The 21,286-nt window shown below is 44.1% G+C and overlaps 2 protein-coding genes and 1 pseudogene across 2 annotated transcripts; 2 read left to right on the top strand and 1 right to left on the bottom strand.

Annotated features, from left to right (window-relative positions):
• The first annotated feature begins 1,593 nt into the window (after positions 1-1,593).
• LOC137152444 (olfactory receptor 52K1-like) lies at positions 1,594-2,556 on the top strand. The gene has a single exon (XM_067547028.1). The coding sequence runs from the start codon at positions 1,594-1,596 to the stop codon at positions 2,554-2,556; it is 963 nt and encodes a 320-aa protein (XP_067403129.1).
• Positions 2,557-6,079: 3,523 nt separating this feature from the next.
• LOC137152431 (olfactory receptor 52K1-like) lies at positions 6,080-11,011 on the top strand (annotated as a pseudogene).
• Positions 11,012-15,932: 4,921 nt separating this feature from the next.
• LOC137152443 (olfactory receptor 52K1-like) lies at positions 15,933-16,895 on the bottom strand. The gene has a single exon (XM_067547027.1). The coding sequence runs from the start codon at positions 16,893-16,895 to the stop codon at positions 15,933-15,935; it is 963 nt and encodes a 320-aa protein (XP_067403128.1).
• Positions 16,896-21,286: the final 4,391 nt, after the last annotated feature.

Raw genomic sequence — 21,286 nt, 5'->3', positions numbered from 1 at the left:
TCTGAAGTCCATGGTCCATATCCTTCTGTTCTCCTTTCTTCCTTTTTGTCAGGATCCTGAACTCCTGTCTAGGTTGCCACCCACTTCTACTTCCCCTACCAAATCTTCCCTGTTTGTGAGCAGCAGGTCAAAAGAAGCAGGGCACCCTAGTTGGTTGCTCCAGCAGTTGCACCAGGAAGTGGTCTGCAACACTTTCCAAAAACTTCCTGGATTGTTTGTGCTCTGCTGTATTGCTCTTCCAGCAGATGTCAGGATGATTGAAGTCCCCCATGAAAATCAGGTCCTGTGAACTGGAAACTTTCCCTAGTTGACTGAAGGAAGCCTCATCTACCTCGTCCTCCTGGTCTGGTGGTCTGTAACAGACACCCACCACGATATCACCTTTATTGTTCTTGCTTCTGAGCTTAACGCGGAGACTCTCAACTGTCTTATCTTCAGTTTCATACTGGATCTCAGAGCAATCATAGAGCTCTCTTACATACAGTGCAACTCCTCCACCCTTTCGCCCCTGCCTGTCCTTTCTGAACAGTTTATACAGTGCTCCATGGCAGTGCTCTAGTTGTGTGAGTTACTCCACTAAGTCTCAGTTATTCCAATCATGTCATAGTTTCTTGACTGTGCCAGGACTTCCAATTCCCCCTGCTTGTTTCCCAAGATGAGATGGGATGGGCTCTAGCTCAAAGAGAAGTTATGGGCTTGATGGAGAAATCACTTGGTGACATTCACAGGGCCAGCTTAGATGATCATAGTGATCCCTTCTTGCCTTAAAATGTTTGAATCGATAATTATCTGATCACAATTTTTTCCCAGTTAATGAATTAATTAAAGCTTTTTCTACATCTTTTCCCCTCTTTGCTACATCTTTTTCCCTCTTTGCTCCAGAACTGAAGGTATGTCTACCTTTATGATGGCAAGTGGAATGTAGACCCTGCTCGCCCAGCTAGCAGAGGTATAAATAGCAGTGTAGACGGTGAGGCGCTGCTTAGGCGAGGAGAGTACAGACATGCCAGAACTTTAAGGTTTACACTGGACATAGCTCTCTGCACACCCAAGCAGATCCCATGCCTAATGTTCAGTATCCTGCTGCCTCCCTGCTGCCAAAAACTTTCCCCAGTGCAGTGAAAAGCTCCAGCCTGAATACCTGCCAGCAGTGCATGAACGTTACCAACAGTGCTGGGATCAGAGAGGAAGGAGGCTGGTGGCAAGCTGACTCTGGTAGGGGGACCTTGCCTTTTGGAACTCCTAGCCCCATAGCCCCAAAATTGACCAGATCTGTTAAGCTTCGAGGAATGCTACAACCCCATCACTTTTCCTGCCTTCTCGCTCATGTAACCATTATCAAGTCTTCTAAAGGAAAGGCTTGGAGAAAAAAGACCCTGTCTGATGTCAATGGAGTTATTTCCACAGACATTCATGTGCTTTGGATCAGATTCATCCCTGACACAAACAGAGGCTCCTGATGAAGGCAATGGCAGTGCATTCCCTTCTTCCAGAGCTGACTGGCACCTAGCATGTACTTAATTTACAGGGTCTGTTCATTCCATGTGTTGTGTTTTATTGAAAGGACAGACACTGCTGTGATATTTGCAAAAGATGCCACAACAAGACAACCTGTCAGGTTCCAACAGCGCAGACTCTGATCCATCAGTGTTCTTCCTGAGCGGCATCCCAGGGCTGGAAGCCATGCACCTCTGGATCTCCATCCCCTTCTGCTCGATGTTCACTGTGGCCCTTCTAGGGAACTGCACTCTTCTGTATGTTATCAAGACAGAGCCCTCCCTCCACAAGCCCATGTTCTATTTCCTTGCCATGCTGGCCGTCATCAACCTGGTTTTACCTGCAACCACCATGCCAAAAACACTGAGCATCTTCTGGTTTAATTTCAGGGAGATCAGCTTTAATGCCTGCCTGGTACAGATGTTTTTCCTTCACTCATTCTCCTTCATGGAGTCTGGTGTGCTGGTGGCCATGGCCTTTGACAGATACGTGGCCATCTGCAACCCCCTGAGGTACGTCACCATCCTGACCAATTCAGTGATAGCAAAGATCGGACTGGCAGGTTTGGCCCGGGTTGTTCTCCTTGTGGTCCCTGTGCTCTTCCTCCTCAGGAGGCTGCCCTTCTGCCAGTCCCACGTCATCTCCCATTGCTTCTGCGAGCACATGGCAGTGGTGAAGCTTGCCTGTGCTGATACCAGGATCAATAACATCTATGGGATCATCGTAACTCTTTTGATTGTGGGGCTTGATCTGATGTTCATCACCGTGTCGTACGTCAAGATTCTAAGGACTGTCTTAAACCTGGCATCCAAGGAAGAGCAGCTGAAGGCTTTCGGCACTTGTGCTGCCCACCTTTGTGCCATCTTAATGGTTTACACCCCACTGGTTCTAACCTCAGTAATTCACAGGGTTGGCCACCAAGTTGCCCCTCACATACAAATCCTGATGACCAATTTCTACCTCCTTCTTCCTCCCATGATGAACCCCATCGTGTACGGAGTGAAAACCAAACAGATTCGCGTCAGAGTGCGTCTCCTATTCCGAGGGAAAGACTTCTAGGCTGAACATTGTGTGGAGTCAGCAAGTTCCCCACCCCCCCTAAACATGTCAGGAAAGTTACATCTGACCTTTCTGCAGGATCATGCATCCTGGACATTTTTAAAACTCTTCGCATACTGTACAGTGAAGAGTCTGGGCATGCTGGAATGAGAACTTCCTCTCCTTTGCAGGGGCTGCAGCATAAAATTCCCAGGCTCTGCCTGAGCTGTGCTGGCCAACATGGAAGTTGTACTTGGCTGTGGTCCTGACTCATTTGTCCATCACTAGCAAGAAGGCTAGACTTGCTCACTCTTCGAACATAGGGAGATGAAGTAATTTGCCTAACGTCACCCAGGAGTCCAGTGACTGACCTAGGAACTCATCCCAGATCTCTGGCATCCCAATCAAGAGCTCTATCCACTAAGCCCTGCTGCCTCCATGACCATGAGAATATTTCCATTTTAATGAGATGATTTTGTGGCTTGCACTGTGTGTGACATGGTTTTTCTCTAGTAGCCTGTTCCCTACGCCATTCTCTGTCCATCCCACAGAACTTCAATACTATTCAGGACCTAAATTTTGGCTGAACTAGGGCCCAGTCCGATTCTTATAAAGTCAGTGACCTGAAGAAGATCTCTGTCTAGCTTGACAGCTCATGTCTTTCAGCAACAGAAATTGGGCCAATAAATCATGTTGCCTCCCACAGCTTGTCTCTCTAGGTTTGAGTTGGTCCTGTCACTGCAATGGGATCATCGGTGATGAGTATGAATTAGGAGCACGTTTTACCACTTGTCACCCAGAAGGATCACGAAGGTGTGTAAGAACTGTGGGGCTATTGCTCAGATGTGACCAACTGCCACAATTCTTATTGGCTGCAGTGGGACGTGAGTGATCCCCATATGTCAGGATGAGGCCACATTTTGGGGTAGGTTACACTAGAAAGGCTTTGTTGGATAAAGGAAATGTAGCTCATGACTGGAATAGCTGCACCAACAAAGCTTTGTATTGTAGACCTGGCGTAGGCCATTGGGGTCTGGAGAATGAGTTCCTTTTAAGTCTGTGTGCATTTTGAGGGCATGGGGAGAAGTGAGGTGCAGAGTGTTTAATCTTCATATTTCAAAAATTTGTCTTTGTTCTTATGTGTTTTTATGGGAGATCCTAACTACTCAGGGATCCAGGCATCTAGGACTGAGATAATGTGAGATCTGAGATGTGTTTTATTTCCAGAACTTCAGAGGAAAATGTGAGCTTGTAACATAATTTGTATTTTAGATTAGAGGGAAAAATCAACAATTAAAAAGTCAGAAGAAAAGTCTTCAAAAGGGAGGGGGAGAGAGAAAACAATCAAATATTTAAACAATCATGTCACTGAACGCTTCTAGTATCTCTGTGTATTAGAATGTTTGACATCTAAGTACGCTTGCTTCCAGGGTCTCTGCCTAGGGTTCGTATCAATACTACTGTGCGTCATCTCCAGATTTATGTCTGACATAAGAACAGTTTAAACTAGTTAAATAAACTTTTTAGGCAACTTCTGACTTCAACCAGTGACTGAGAATCTCTCTTATGCATGTGGGTAAGATGACATGTCTCTAGCAAAAAAACATCTATGATCTCTTTTCAGCCAGTTGATCAAAAGCAAAATGGCCAAAAGTATTCATGCAGGAAGACTCACACATGACTAGAAATAGTGGGTGGAATCACATCTCTGAATTGTACTGAAACAGTTATCAAGAGTTACCACCCTACCAGGTTTTGCTTGTCTTTATCATAAACTTTATTGACTTTGAGAAAATTACTTGTAATTCACCAGCTTAAAAGCACCCCTTTTTTGCCCACTAACCACTGACAACATCTTAACTCCAGAGGGAAGTGTATAGTGATGGAAGAGTGAGGAAAGGTGAATTATGTACAAGATGGGTGTCTTCTCCTTTGAAAACACAAGAAGAGATTTCAGAACTCAAGAGGGCTTTTATGGAACTTGGTAATGTCAGAACAACACAACACTGCTTTGAATTGTTCTGTGAGCCAGTCCAGGGTGTTGGAGACAGACTTCTGAGAGGTTCCTGGCTAATGTAGTGCATTCTACACACCTCTCTTCTTTGGATTTCTGAAATCCACATCATAGACTACCGTCTGAACCGTAATTAAATTACTCAGTCTCTATCAAGGCATGCAACCTGAGCTTTCTATTCCACCCTGTCCAGGCAAACTTCCTGTGTCTCTGATTGTGCCTTGGAATTCATATTCAATTGCCATTTCTATGAGCTCTGGGTTCCTGGTTCTACTGTTGTTCCCATGTTTCCTGGTTGGAAGATCAAATCACCAGAAGCTGAAACAAAGAGCAGGCACAGGTCAGCATGGACCTTGATGATCCCCGGCAGAAATGGCCTCTTTTTCCTCCAGGTCACCTACCCGCAATATGCTGTGCCATGCTCACCACAGCCTTTCCGTGATATCCCCCATATCCACCCTGTCATCCACATACAGTCTCCATATGGGGTTAGTTTCTGTATTTATTTCAGGTTTATAGCTCCCCTTTTTGGATTAAGGCTACCAAAGAGAAGGAAGGGAAGGAGGAAGTATTGTTGGCGCATGGAACTGTGGCCAGGAAAGGAGAGAGTTCTATGGGCCTATAGAACTATGGCTGCGGGGAAGGGATCTCTATCAGCATATAGAGATAAGCCTTACTAGTGCAAAGGGCTTGGAAATTGTGGAAGAACCCAAACTCAGGGGTCCTTACTAATATGTCCGTTGCCTTAGCGGATGGTCCAGAATTAGCCAAACAACAGATTAGCAAAATCAGAGTTTATTCTTTACGTAAAGAAGGTGGTCCCTTCAAATGTAAGGAACGACGCTTACTTCCAAAAAACTGACCGTATTTATAGGGTGGTATAAACAAGTTTTTACATGTCACAGTTTCCATGGTCATACATACTAAAAAAGTATTATCTAGGAATTTTCTAACTGAATACTTGCAACTTTCCTTATCTAAGTTACAAGGTTTTTCTCTGCATTCCATCTCTACTAGCGTCTAGACCTCTTAACTATTTCATTACTTCAAAACATTCTAAGATTAAATAACTACTAAAAAAACATTTTCTATCTCAGGCTTTTTACAGCCATTTCTAAAATCAGTTCTCAGCAAAAACAGAGACCCCATCTTGTTTTCCCTTCACAAAATATAGTATGGAAAAGGAAGCCTGACTGGTGTGAAGGTCTTCCGATGCTTCTGTCCTTGTTTGTGTAGCCCCAATAAACCCATCACAGATTGCAGGCAGACTGGACAGTGGACTCTTGCTTTCCAGCAAAATGCATCTAGGAACAGACAAGAAAAATGGAGAGAAAGCCCTAAGACAGTGATATAGCTGAAATAGGCCTATCCCATAATCCTATTCATATATGCTCAGTATCTCATAACATCTTGCATTTGTTTAAGAGAGCATTTGGCACGATCAGATAGGAAATGTGCCAAAATCAAGATACATTTGTTTCTATGTCTTAGTACAAGCTAGGGAAGTACCCTCACAGACTAATGCCTGGAATGGCAGTGTCCAAAACGACGATCAGTAAGCAACAGAACGAGGTAGAGATCGAGAAAAAAATGGATGGGTTGGATTTTAGTGACATGTAAAGAAATGTGTAACTTTGTAAAATCATATGAATAATACCAGCTGAAATGTGTAGCTGTGGAAGCACACCTTCCGTGTTAGATGAATGTCACATGACTGCATGGAACGGCTCTTCGGAAACTAGTATCGTACCAAATCTTTTCCTGTACCCTATTAATAAACCTGACAGAAATTGGCAATTTTTTCTCTCGAGTCTATTTCATAACAAAATACTTAACCAAAGTATGGTCAAACTATTGCATGTATAATTTATTGACAATTCCAGAGAGTTTGAATAACCACATGCAGATATCACGGGAGAGCTCCTATGTCCCATTTTGCATGGAAAACCTTTAATTAGTTCAGCCGATGCTCCGAACCCCTGCTGAGGCCCTTTCCCTATAGTGCAAGTGGGTCGTGGGTGGAATTTGGGTGGCCATGAGGCCATTGTCCCGCAAATGGTACATTGATAGTGGTGGGGCACAATTTGAAGGTATGGGCGCACCCAAACAGCTCGAGTCAGGCACTCCCCTGGGCAGGCCGCTCCCCTTACCTCAATGTTGCCTTCTGGAAAGCATCGTCTCCTCCTTTTTCCCGCCCCGATGTCACTCCTGCCTCTCCCCATGGGGTGCAGTTTGCAGCTCGCCTGGCCCCTGAGGTCACTGGACTGGCTGAGCTTTGGCTAGTTGCCGTGCATGGATGGGTCCGGAACACCATGTGATGGAGTGCAGAGAGGCACTGAATCAACAGGAAACCCCACAGAGGAATGGGGTGGCCCCGCCCCGAGCTCCTGTAAGCTGGGCAATTTTCAGCCGTGGTTTGAAAGGCCCCCCCTGGCTGTGGACCCCTGTGCATGAACTACCTTGTGACCATGGTTAAATCACCCCTTCCCCCAAGCGGTTCCTGTGGAAGACTCGACCAAACAGCGGGGCAGGTGCCCAGTCACCCAAAAGTGACCCCAGCCGTGGAAGCCTCAGTCAGATGCAGATTTTGCCCTTCCATGCATGGCTGGTGTGGCTCGAGCTGCTCTCCAAACATAGAAGTTAAACTACGTCTGTGAAGGGGGGCCCTGATTCGTACCCAAAGAGGAAGTGATAGCAGCAGCAATTGTGTAATGTTGTTGCTTATATTCCACTCCAGAGCTGATGGCATGGTTGCAATGGATTAGTGGTGCTGTCTAGAGTTAGGTTTGGGGGCATTCTTCTAGATAAAGGAGGCCATATATATGTAAGATGTAATTATCCATCGATTTCCCAAACCAATATCCAGTAGTCTTCATATTCAAGCTAAAGCAGAGCCCTAAACGCCCAGGGCACACACATCCTGAACAGTGTGCGTGAACTTTTGCACCTGCTCAATTTAGGTGTATAAATCCCCTGGTGTACACGTCATGGGGGGGGGGGAGGTGAATTTGCACCTTTTTCGTAGACATGCGCAAAATGGCTCACACTTATATGTACCCTATTGATGGTTTAGCCTAGTTTTTTTGATGTAGGTGTAGAGATTAACAGACACATGAGGAGGGACATGGATTAATCTGCATTTATCACTTGCTGTGACTCCCTAGGCTCCAAAGCTAATGTACCGCTATAATGACATAAGTCTCTTAACTCCCATCAGAGCAATAAAGTCAGCAAGGTGTTCTTAGAAGGTATAAATACTCTGACCCAGATGATCCCAGCCGAGCAGAGAGTCATGCAGTTTGTGGATGACTGCAGCATTTGCTGAGGGTGAAGAAGACACATAGTTCAGATGAGCTGGGGTAGTTTGTATTCACACTCATTTAAATAGGAGATGTTTCAAGCAAATGGAAAGCTTAGGGCCAAATCAGCTGTCTGCCACACTGGTGTAAAACTGGAATGATTCTGGATTTATACCTGTATAAGCGAGAGCTGGGTGAGATTGGTCATTTAGAAGTGAACTATTTAATTCCATCAGAAAACAAAAAAAATCTGTGTCAAGAAACCACTGAGTATTAAAAAAATCAGGAGTGTTAGAGTAACACATCCAGCCTTAGTTCTCTCTCCTTGTATAAATGGATCGAGAGAGGCTCTTTGTGGTGTATTTGTGTTATCGTGGGAGATTTTAGTCTGGGGGAATATATGTTGGGGGTCTCATACTGCCATTAATGAAACTTTCTGTTGCTGATGCGAGGCCTGGGGCTATTCAACAATCTCACCAGTGATTTGGAAATAAATCTTAAATTTTTGCTGATAATCTTTGGTGATGACACAGAGTTGGTCAGAGTGGCAAATAATGATTGGGAGAGGGCAGTCTGATAGAACAATCTCAATTGCTTGCTCAACTGGGCTGACTTGTACAATGTGCAGCTGATTAAAACTCAATGCAAAGTCACAAGTCTGGGACTGTAGGATATAGATCCCACTTAGAGGATGGTGGACAATGTTCTAGAAAGCACTGACTCAAAAAAGAACTTGGGTTCATGATGTGTCGCCAACTCTAGATGAGGGCCCAGTGGTGGTGAAGGAAGCAAATTCCTTCCAGTAATGTATAAGCGGGAGAATATCAAGCTGGAATATCAAGCTGGGAGAGAGCAGTATTGGTTACTGTGTCTAGGCCAGTGTCCACACTTCCAAAAGCTTGTTGACAAGTTGAAAGGGTTTGGGAAAAGAGATACAAGAATTATTTCAGATCTGGCTTATAGGCATAGACTAAGGAAACTAAATCTGTTTACTTATCCAAGAGAAGGTTAAAGGTGACTTGGTATCATTCTTTCATTTCATACATGGAAAGAGGTTTCTGACTTTTGAAAATTCTTTAACGTCACAGACAAAAGCAGAATGAGATCCAATATCTGAGAGCTGAGACTAGACAAATTCAGAGTAGAAACAACTCTCACGTTCCTAGAACAAAGTGAACTAACACTTAGAACAACATAGGTAGAGATGTGGATGGATCATCATCACTTGAAATCTTTAAATGAAGACTAGATTCTTTTCTCAGGGATAGGGTCCACCTCAAAGAGAAGTTATAGGCTTGATGCAGAAATCACTTGTAATTCTGTGGCCTGTGGTATTCACAGGGCCAGATTAGATGATCATCATGATTTCTTGCCTTAAAGTCTAGGAATTGATAATTATTGGACGGTAACTTTTTTCAGTTAATGAAATAACAATTTTTTTTTTACAATCATAGATAAATATAGCTTATAGCATCTTGTCATATTTTTCCCTCTTTGCTCCCAGAAATGAAGGTATGTCTACCTTTACGGTGGCAGGTGGAGTGCAGACCCTGTATGCTCAGCTAGCACACGTATAAGTAGCAGTGCAGACGTTGAGGTGCTGCTTAGCTGAGTAGAGTACAGTCATGCCAGAGGTTTAAGGTATACACCCTACATAGCTCTCTGCACACCCAAGCAGATCCCATGTCTACCATTTATTGTGCAGCTCCCCCAGTGCAGTGAAAGACTTCAGACTGAATACCAACAACGCTGAGATCAGCAGAGATACTTGACCTATGGGTTAGCGGGGAACGTGGCTGGTGGCAAGCTGATTATGGTGGGGGTCCTTGCCTTTCGGAACTCACAGCCCCATAGGCCCAAAATTGCCTGAATCTGCTGAGCTTCAGGGAATGCTGCAAACCCTGCCCTCTCATTAGTTTAAGAATTAGCACGTCTTCTAAAGGAAAGGCTTGGAGAAAAATACTCCAATCCAAATCCTACTGATGTAAAAGGAACTATTTCCACAGCCTTTAGCAAGCTTTGAATATGACTGGCCTAATGTAGGTCTAAGACAGATTCATCCCTGAAATATGCAGAGGCTCCTGATGAACTCAACAGGAGGTGCATCCCCTTCTTCCAGAACTGACTGGCATCTAGTATGTATCTAATTTACAGGGTCTATTCATTCCAGGTGTTGTGTTTTATTGGAAAGAAAGACGTAGCTGTGAGACTTGCAAAAGATGCCACAACAAGACAATCTAAGATGTCTACAGCGTAGGCTCTGATCTGTCATTGTTCTTCTTGAGGGGCATCCCGGGGCTGGAAGCCACGCACCTCTGGATCTCCATCTTCTTCTGCTCAATGTTCACTGTGGACCATCTAGGAAACAGCACCCTCTTTTAAGTTATCAGGACAGAGCCCTCCCTCCACAAGCCCATGTACTATTTCCTCACCAAACTGGAAGTCATCAACCTGGTTTTACCCACAATCACCATGCCAAAAACATTGAGCATCTTCTGGTTTAATTCCAGGGAGATCAGCTTTACTGCCTGCCTCGTGCAGATGTTTTTCCTTTATTAGTTGTTAAGCATGGAGTCTGGTGTGCTGGTTACCATGGCTTTGACAGGTACGTGGTCATCTGCAATCCCGTGAGGTACGCCATCATCCTGACCAATTCAGTGATAGCAAAGATTGGGCTGGCAGTTTTGACCCGGGCTGTTCTCATAATGGTACCTGTGCTCTTCCTCCTCAGGAGGCTGCCCTTCTTCCAGTCGCACATCATCTCCCATTGCTACTGCGAGCACATGGCAGTGGTGAAGCTGGCCTGTGGCAACACTAGGTTCAATAATATCTGTGGGATCTTCGTAACTCTCTTCACTGTGGGGCTGGATCCGATGTCCATCGCCTGTCGTATGTGAATATCCTATGGACTGTCCTAAGGCTGGCAGCCAAAGAAGAGCAGCGGAAGTCTTTCAGCATTTGTGTTTCCCACCGTAGTGCCATCTTAGTGGTTTACACCCCAGTGGTTTGAACCTCAATAACTCACAGGGTTGGCCACTTAGTCGCTGCTCACATACAAATATTGATGGTCAATTTCTACCTCCTCTTTCCTCCCATGATGAACCCCATCATGTATGCTGTGAAAACCAAACAGATTTGCGACAAAGTGCGTCTCCTGTTCTGAGGGAAAAACTTCTAGATGGAACATTTTGTGGAGTCTATAAACCCATCAACAATATGGTGTGAAAGTCTGGGCATGCTGAAGTTGGAACTCCTTCACATTTACAGGAAGGTGTAGCAAACAGTCCCTGGGCTTTCCCTGAGCTGTGCTGGCAAACATGGAAGTTGTACTTATCTGTGGTCCTGCCTCATTTGTCCTTAACTAGCAAGATGGTAGACTTGCTTGCTCCTTCCATGTAGGAAGGGGAAATGATTTGCCTAACATCACCCAACAACCCAGTGCCTAAACTAGGAACTGATCCCAGGCATCCCAGTCCAGTGCTCTGTTCACTAAACTCTGCTGTCTTCATAACAATGAGATTATTTCCATTTTAATGAGATGATTTCATGGCTTGCACTGCATATGACATTGTGTTTCTCGAGCAGTCAGTTCCCCATTCTCTTTCAATCCAGCTGAACTTCAATACCATTCAACACCTAATTTTGATAGAAATATGGCCCAAGCCAATTCTTACGACATCAGTGACCTGAAGAAGAACTCTGTTTATCTTGACAGCTCGTGTCTTTCACCAAAAGAAATAGAGCCAATAAAAGATATTGCCTCCCACATCTTGTATGTGTAGATCTGTGGGAATTCATCTTTTGACTGCAATGGGCTCATGTCGGTGATGAGTATGAATTAGGACCACGTTTTACCTCCTTTTTCCCAGAAGGATCACAAAGCTAGTAAGGATTGTGGGGCTTGTCCTCAGATTAGATTAACTACTTCTGTCAAGAGTGCATATTTTTCAGACTCCTGACTGGAATAACTGTGGCCATGAAACTTTGTAGCGTAGATCTGGCGTATGCCATCGGGGTCTGGAGAATGTGTTCCTTTCAAGTCTGTTTGCTTATTAGGAATGTGGGGAGAGGAGAGATGGAGAGTGTCTATTCTTCTATTTCAAATATCTGTATTTGTGCTTATATGTTTTGAAGGGGGGGCCCTAAGTGCTCAGGGAGCCCAGTGTATAGTGTTAAATAATGTGAGATCCCGGCTGTGATCTCATAAAGTAATTTTATATCTTACACTTGAGGAAAAAGATCCAACAGGAAACAATCACAAGAAAAGTCTCCAGAAGAAAGTGAGAGAGAGAACACTCATCAAACATTTAAACAAGACAGATTACCGAACCATTCTAGTATTGCCATATATCAGAATGTTTGAAATCTAAGTATGCTTGCTTCCAGGCTCTCTGCCTAGGATTCATATAAAAGCTACTGTCTTTGATCTCCAGGGTTTTGCCTCATGTGAGCACTTGTACTTGCTTGCTTTATCAAATAATGATTTAAGCTAGTTAAATAAACTTTTTAGGGAACCTCTGACTTCAATCAGTGACTGAGTGTCTCTCTAATGTGTTTGGCTAGGATGACACTTGTTTAGAAATAAAAGTCTCTGATCTCTTTTGACCCAGTTGATCAAAAGGCAAATGCGACAAAACTATTCATGCAAGAAGAATCATGTGACTACAAATAGTGGATGGAGGCAGATCTTTGAATTGCACTGAAGCAGTTAGCAAGAGTTACCACCCTACTTGCCTTTGCTTCTCTTTACTGCTAACTTTATTGACTTTGAGAAAATCACTTGCATCTCAATAGCTTAAAAAATGCCTTCTTTGTCCACTAGCCACTAACACCATCTTAATGCTAGAGGACAGTGCCTAGTGGTGCAAGGCAGAGGAAAGGTGAATTATGTACAAGAAACTCTCTTCTCCTTTGAAAACACAAGAAAGAATTTCAGAATTGAGGAGGATTTTTTATGAAACTTGGTAATGTCAGAACAACTCAACATTGCTTTGAATTGTTTTGCGGGCCAGTCCAGTGGGTTGGAGACAGACTTCTGAGAGGCTCCTGGCTAATTTAATGCATTCCACACACCCCTCTTCTCTGGATTCCTGAAATCCAAATCATATGCTTCAAACAGAACCGTAATTAAATTACTGGGCCACAACCAAGGCGTTCCTGAGTTTTTTATTCCACCATGGCCAGGCAATCTTTCTGTCTCTCTGAAGATGCCAGGGCATTTGTATTCAATTGCCATTTCCATGAGCCCTGGCTTTCCTGGTTCTACTGTTGTTCCCATGTTTCCTGGTTGGCAGAGCAAATCACCAGAAGCTGAAACAAAGAGCAGGCACAGGTCAGCATGGACCTTGATGATCCCCAGCAGAAATGGCCTTTTTTTCCTCCAGGTCACCTATCTTCAATATGCCATGGCATGGTCACCACAGCCTTCCCGTGATATCCCCCGTATCCATTCTGTCATCCACATACAGTCTCCATATGGGGTTAGTTTCTGTCTTTATTTCAGGATAATAGCTCCTCTTTTTGGATTCTAGGCAGCAGAAGAGATAAAACTGAAACCATTTCCAGAGACTAAGACACTGCTTCATGTGCTGAGCTGCCTGTATTCCCCAACTGCACCAGCTGACAGGTTACAAGCGATAAGGGCAGTGACCCGCAAGCCAGATATGCTCCATCTGCCCCCATCACTCCTGCAGGTGCCCAGGCTAAAAGATGGGCTTTGCCGCACACTTGCAGGTTAACGAATGCAGGCTGGATGGATCAAGGGGGGAAGTGTGTACCAAAGTGACCGCCTCTCACAGAGGGGACTCTGCTGGCGGTAACCTCTGTATTAAAGGAGAGGCCAGTTCAAGCATCTCCCATGATCTATCTGTCTTTTAGTTTCTTGTCTTGCTGCCATTTGTGTGGTATCTTAGTGCCTGAACATGTTTCAGCATCTTGCAGTAAAAGAGGCCACCTCTCAGGGTTGGTCTTCACACCGAGCAATAGTCCCATGGCAGCAAGTCTCCGAGCCCAGGTCAGCAGACTGGGGTTCACAGTATTGCACTGAGAAAAGCTGTGTGGATGTCGTGTTTTAGGCTCTGAAGCCACGGGACAGGGATGGGCCCAAGAACCCAAGCCGGAATGTCTATACAGCTACTTTTAGTGCTGTAACCTGTGTCCCCTGAGCCTGAGTCTGTGAACCTGGGTGGGAGGTCTCGTTGCCATGAGCTGTGCAGTAGGGGCCCTGGATCTTCACTCAGCATGAGGAGCAGGAAGTTTGCCTGGCCATGGAGGAATACAAAGCTGAGATTGAGTGCTTTGATTGAGGCCCTGTAATTTAGTTATGATTCTGTCGGAAGTATGTGATTTTGATTTGAGAAATCCAGAGAAGAAGAGTGTGTGGAGTGCTCTACATTAGCCAGGAGCATCTCAGAAGAGTCTCCAACCCACTAGCCTGGACCACAAAACAATTCAAAGCTGTCTTGTGTTGTTCTAACATGACCAAGTTTCATAAAAAACCCTCGTCAGTTCTGAAATCCCTTCTTGTGTTTTCAAAAGAGAAGACGCAACCTTGTACATTTGTCAAACTTTCATCTATCTTGCACCACTAGATGCTTCCCTCTAGAGTCAAGTTGGTGTCAGTGTTTAGTGGGGAAAAAGGGGATATTTTTAAGCTGTTGAGTTACAGGAGATTTGATCAAAGTCAGTGAAGTGCACAGTAAAGAGACACAAAGCCTGGCTGGGTGGTAAATCTTGATATCTGTTTCAGGGCAATTCAGAGATGGGATGTGTGGTCATTCTTTCATGAATACTTTTGTCATATATACCTTTTGACCAACTGGATTATACATTTTTAACCTACAATTTTTAATAATTACATTTACAATTAGAGACTTCTTTCTAATATATATGAATATTTATAACAGTCGTGCCAACATAATAGAAAGAAAGTAGTATAAATGTTTAGAAGCAAAGTAGAAGTTGTTAAACTACATTCCAGGTTCTGTGTAAACAGAAAGGGAGATCATAGACGTCTTATTGCTAGAGAGGTGTCATCTTAGCCACGTGCATTAAAGAGACACTCAGTGACTGGTTGAAGTCAGAGGTTTCCTTAACAGTTTATATAACTAGCTTAAATCTTCACTTCATAAAGCAAGGAAGTACAAGTGCTTACGTGAAGCATAACCCTGGAGATGACAGACAGTAGCATTTATATGTATGCTAGGCAGAGATCCTGGAAGAAATAGTACGTAGATTTCAAACATTCAGATACGCAGAGATACTAGGAGGTTCGGTGACATGGCTTGTTTGAGTATTTGATGAGTGTTCTCTCTCCCCCTTCCTTTTGGAGACTGTTCTTGGTTTTTTTTTTCGAGTTGGTTTTTCCCTCTAATATAAAATACAAATTATTTGACAAGCTCACGTTTTACTCTTTATTTCTGGAAATAAAACACAGCTCAGATCTGACATTCTTTTAGCCCTATAGACCGGGCTCCCCAAGCAATTAGGCCCCCCCCATCAAAGAACATAAAAGTACAAATACATATATAGAAATACTGAAATTCTGTTGGATTGAAAGAGAAACTAGAGCCCACTAGAGAAACACCCATGCAACCCATGAAATCATCTCATTAAACCGGAAATAATGTCACTGTCATAGAAGCAGCAGAGCGTAGTGGATAACGCTCTGGCCTAGGATGCCAGAGACATGGAATGAGTTTCTAGTTCAGTCCCTGGGCTGCTGGGTGACGTTAGGCATATCACTTCACCTCTCTACATGCAAGGAGTGAGTAAGTCAAGCCCTCTTGCTAGTGATGGAAAAATGAGGCAGGACCAGAGCCAAGTACAACTTCCATGTTGGCCAGCACAGCTCAGGGAGAACCTGGCAACTGTATGCTGCATGCCTTGCAAAGGAGATGGAGTTTGCACTACAGAGTGCTCCAGCATTCCCAGACCCTTCACTGCATAGTATGTGAAGAGCTTTAAAATTGTCCAGGATGAAAGATGCTACAGAAAGATATGTCTGCATCAACTCTACTAACGTGTTTAGAGGGGTGGGGAGATTGCTGATGGGTTTTTCTGTACTAGATTCCACAGTGTTCAGTCTAGAAGTTTTTCCCATGGGACAGGAGAAGCACTCTGTCACGAATCTCTTTGGTTTTCACCCCGTATACGATGGGGTTCATCATGGGAGGAAGGAGGAAGTAGAAATTAGCCATCAGGATGTGTACGTGAGGGGCGACTTGGTGTCCAAATCTGTGAATTATTGTGGTTAGAACCATTGGAGTGTAAGTCATTAAGATGGCGCAAAAGTGAGAAAAACAAGTGCTGAAAGCCTTCAGCTGCTCTTCCTTCGATGCCAGGCTGAAGACAGTCCTTAGTATCCTCACATACGACAGGGAAATCAACGTCAGATCCAGACCCCCGATGAAGAGAGTTATGAAGATCCCATAGATGTTATTTAAACTGGTGCTGGCACAGGCCAGCTTCACCACTGCCATGTGCTCACAGTAGCAATGGGCGATGACGTGTGACTGGCAGAAGGGCAGCCTCCTGAGGAGGAAGAGCACAGGGGCTGTTAAGAGAACAGCACGGGCCAAAGCCGCCAGTCCAATCTTTGCTATCACTGAATTGGTCAGAATGGTGACGTACCTCAGGGGGTTGCAAATGGCCACATACCTGTCAAAGGCCATGGCCACCAGCACACAAGACTCCATGCTGGAGAACGTGTGAAGGAAAAACATCTGCACCAGGCAGGCAGTGAAGCTGATCTCCCTGAAATTAAACCAGAAGATGCTCAGTGATTTCGGCACTGTGGTTGCGGATAAAACCAGGTTGATGACGGCCAGCATGGTGAGGAAATAGTACATGGGCTTGTGGAGGGCGGGTTCGGTCTTGATGACATACAGGAGGGTGCAGTTTCCTAGAAGGGCCACAGTGAACACTGAGGAGAAGGGGATGGAGATCCAGAGGTGCATGGCTTCCAACCCTGGGATTCCGCTCAGGAAGAACACTGACGTATCAGAGCCTGTGTTGTTGTAACCTGATAGGTTGTCCTGTTTTGGCATCTTTTCCAAGTCTCACAGCAGTGTCTGTCCTTCCAATAAAACAGAACACATGGAATGTACAGACCCTGTAAATTAGATACATACAAGGGCCAGTCAGCTCTGGAAGATGGGAGTGCACCTCCCGTTGAGTTCATCAGGAGCCTCTGCTTATGTCAGGGATAAATCTATCTTACACCTAAATTATGTCGGTCTGATTCAAAGTCTATTAAAGTCTGTGAAAATAATTCCACTGACACCAGTAATGTTTACATTGGGGTCTTTTTCTTCAACCCTTTCCTTTAAAAGACTTGCTAATGGCTGGAAAAGAGATGATGTTTGCAGTGTTCCCTGAAACTCAAAATATTTTGGTCTTACTGGGCCCACAGCACGGTTGGTATCATTAATGCATTGCTGGCAGGTATTCAGGCTGTAGTCTTTCACTTCACTTGGGAAAGGTTCTGGCAGCAGGGAGGCAGCGGGACGCTAAATAGTAGAAAAGGGATTTGCTTTTTTGCAGAGATCTATGTGGGGTGTATACCTGAAAGTTCTGACATGTCTGTACTCTACTCGCCTAACCAGTGTCTCATTTTCTGCACTGCTGTTTCACCCATGTATCCTGGGTGTGCATGGTCTGCACGCCATCATCCATCGTAAAGGTAGCTATACCTTCAGTTACTGCAGGAAAGAGGGGAAAAGAATAAACACTAGAAACAGTATCCAATAATGATCTCTCCCAGACGGACACCTCTCCATTTCAGCTCGACAGTCCCCTGCTTATATATACAAGGTTGGCATTTGCTCCCTTTACCATCTCTAGGACTTCACGTAGAGTTGGTTTCTAGGGTCCTAGATGTACAGTCTTGCTTTTAGCTGTATTCAGCTGCGTGTTATTCAAGATAGCCCAGTTTAGCAAGCGATTGAGATTGTTGTATAGGACTGGCCTTTACTAATCATTATTTGCCACTCTGATGAACTTTTTGTGATCACCAAAGATTATCAGTACAGATTTCAGATTTACTTCCAAATCAATGATGATATTGTTGAATAGGCCCAGGCCTTGTATCTGTAAAATTATCTTTCACTAGTGGCACTATGACACACTCAACATATATTGCCCCAGACCGAAATCTCCCATGATAACACAGATACACAACAAAGAGGCTCTCCTGATGCATTTGTAGAAGGGGAGAGAACTAAGTCTGGGTGTGTAACTCTAACAATCCTGATTTTTTGACTACTCGATGATTACTTGGCACAGATTTGTTTTTGTTTTATGTTGGAATTAAATAGTTCACTTCTAAATGACCAACCTCACTCAGCTCTCACTTATAGGGGTGTAAATCCAGAATCATTCCAGTATTACACCACTATGCTGACAGTAGATTTCGCCCTAAGCTTTCCATTTGCTTGAAAAAATCTCCAGTTTGCAAGGATCCTTGATTCATTTGACTACAAACTACCCTGGCTCACCTTAATTTTGTGTCTTCTTCACCCTCAGCAAATGCTGCAGTCATCCACAAACTGCATGACTCTCCAATCAGATGGGATCGACTGGGGGAGAGTATTTATACCTTCTAATAACAACTTATTGACTCTACTCCCCTGATGGGTCATTATAGTGGTAAATATGCTTTGGAGCCCAGGGAGTAACAGCAAGTGATGAATGTAGATTAACCCATGTCTTTCCTCCTGTGTGGGTGTTAATCTCTAAAGCTACATGAAAAGGTGTGGGTCAAACCTTCAACAAAGTGTGGGTCATGTTACACCTGTCCATAAAAAGGGTATAAATTTCCCCCCCCCCTCGAAAAGACGTGTGCTAAATGAGCTAAATGTGACCCTGTGTGTTTAGTGCTCTGCTTGAGCTTGAATATGAAGACAACTGGATATTGGTTTAGGAAAGTGATGGATAATTACATCTGTCAGATATACAGCCTTTTTTATCCAGGAGAAACTCCCAAACCTCATTCTAGACACTAACACTCACCCATTGCAGCCATGCTGTCAATTCTGGTGTGGAACATAAGCAGCAACACAATACAATTGCAGTTGCTACCACATACTCTTTGGGTAGGAATAAAGGCCCCCTTTCACAGGCCAAGACACAATACACCCCATGTACACCCATATGGTGTGATTGTGTATCATTCATATTCACCCTTATAGTATAATTGTCTATTTTTAATGCAAAACATCTCATGTAAGATGTTTTTGGAATGCTCATCACACAGATCATTGTTCTAGTAGTCTGTTTCTTGCAATGTCTTATGTATGGTTACAAAGCACTGCTAAAAATATACCCAAATATGTGTCTCATGACTGGAGGCAGATCTAGACAAACATCAAAAGGTGTGAGGTGGTTCATGCCTCACTAAGACATGTATGAAATAAACCAGCTCTTCCAAGAACAATGAACTAGTCTAAGCAAAGGAAAGGGGATGCTCCTTGACTCAAGTGGAGGAAGCCATCCTGGGCATTGTCTATCACCAGACTCCAGAGAGGGGCAAAGGGTCAAGTTAAAAGAAGAAAAAAAAAACGTTTTGCTGAAAACAGACTAACACAGCTACCCCTCTGGAACTGGTCAACATGCAAGGCACTGAATTTAGCCAAATGAAATGGAAATCTAGCAGCTTCAAGAAAAAACTTGCACAGGTACAAACAGACATCGTCTTCCTTTCCAGGCGCAAACAAATGGACATCATACCAAACGGACTGCAGGTGAAAAATCCATTATGATCGACATACTACACAGATTATAGTGAGATATTATGTCACACACTCTCAAAAAAAACTACGGAACCACCTGATCAGCATCCTGTACAGCAAACAGAAGAAGATCAAGAAAGCGCTCTCAGTACTGGAGACTCTCATAAAAAACCAAACCTCCACACAAACTTCCACATGGCTGATCTTTACCAAGACAAGACAGGCCATTTACAACATGCACTTTTCTTCTCTACAGAGGAAAACGGACACTAACCTATCTAAACTCCTACATGTCACAAAGGACCACAACAGTGATACCCTTTACTCACCCAACAATATTGTAAATCTATCCAGCTACACACTTAACCCGACAGAAGAATCTGTTCTATCTTGGGGACTCTCTGCCCCACCACCCCCAGGCACATGATACAATTCTGCGGTGACCTGGAAGCCTACTTTTGCCATCTCTGACTCAAGAAATATTTCCACCACACCACTGAACAGCACATTAACCCTCAGATACCTTTCTATCAGCGCTAGAAGAAGAACTCTGCATGGACTCCTCCTGACGATCAAAACCACAGACTAGACTTTTACATAGGATGCTTCCAGTGACATGCACAAGCTGAAATTGTAGACAAACAGCATCAATTGCCCTATAACCTCAGCTGTGCAGAACACAATGCCATCAAGAGCCTCAAAAACAACTCTGACATTATAATCAAAGATGCTGACAAAGGAAGTGCGATAGTCTTCATGAATAGTTCGGATTACGAACAGAAAGCCACTAGACAACTCTCCAACATCACATTCTACAGACCACTGTCCTCTGATCCCATTGAGGAATGCCAAAAGAAACTACACCATCTGCTCATGAAACTCCCTGAAGATGCACAGGAACAAATCTACAGAGTTACACCCCTAGAGCCCCGATGAGGCATATTTTATCTGCCTCCCAAAATCCACAAAACTGGGAATCCTGGACGCCCCATCACCTCGGGCATTGGCACTCTTACAGCAGGGTTAGCAGGCTATGTGGGCTCTCTCCTCAGACCCTACGCTACCAGTAATCCTAGCTTTTTTCAGGATACCATCGACTTCCTGAGAAACTACAATCCATTGGTGATCTTCCAGAACACACCATCCTCGCCGCTATGGATGTAGAAGCTCTCTACACCAATATTCCACACAAAGATGGACTACTAGCCATCAGGAACTGTATCCCCAATAATGCCACAGCACACCTGATAGCTGATCTTTGTGACTTCGTCCTCACTCACAACCATTTCAAATTTGGAGATGATTTATACCTTCAAGTCAGCGGCACAGCTATGGGTACCTGCATGGTCCCGCAGTATGCCAACTTTTTCATGGCTGACTTAGAACAACGCTTCCTCAACTCTCGTCCCAAAGTGCCCCTCCTCTACCTATGCTACATTGATGACATTTTCATCATCTGGACCCATGGAAAAGAGTCCCTCAAAGAATTCTACTGAGATTTCAACAATTTTTAACCTTTGCCTGGACCAGTCCACATATGAAATCCACTTCCTGGACACTACAGTGCAAATAATGATGGCCACATAAACACCACCTTATACCTAAAACCCACCGACCGCTATACATACCTACATGCCTCGAGCTTCCACCCAGGACACATCACACAGTCCATTATCTAATGACCTAAGATATCACTGCATTTGCTCCAA

This window comes from Emydura macquarii, unplaced genomic scaffold (genome assembly GCF_026122565.2).
Source record: "Emydura macquarii macquarii isolate MOO-44397 ecotype Brisbane River unplaced genomic scaffold, CSIRO-AGI_Emac_v2 contig_1226, whole genome shotgun sequence".
In the NCBI taxonomy this organism is placed as follows: domain Eukaryota; kingdom Metazoa; phylum Chordata; order Testudines; family Chelidae; genus Emydura; species Emydura macquarii.
This window is presented reverse-complemented; position numbering and strand designations above follow the sequence as displayed.

Bases quoted from the DNA above. Each gene is read 5' to 3' on its own strand.
- LOC137152444 (XM_067547028.1), top strand. From the start codon at position 1,594: ATGCCACAACAAGACAACCTGTCAGGTTCCAACAGCGCAGACTCTGAT.
- LOC137152443 (XM_067547027.1), bottom strand. From the start codon at position 16,895: ATGCCAAAACAGGACAACCTATCAGGTTACAACAACACAGGCTCTGAT.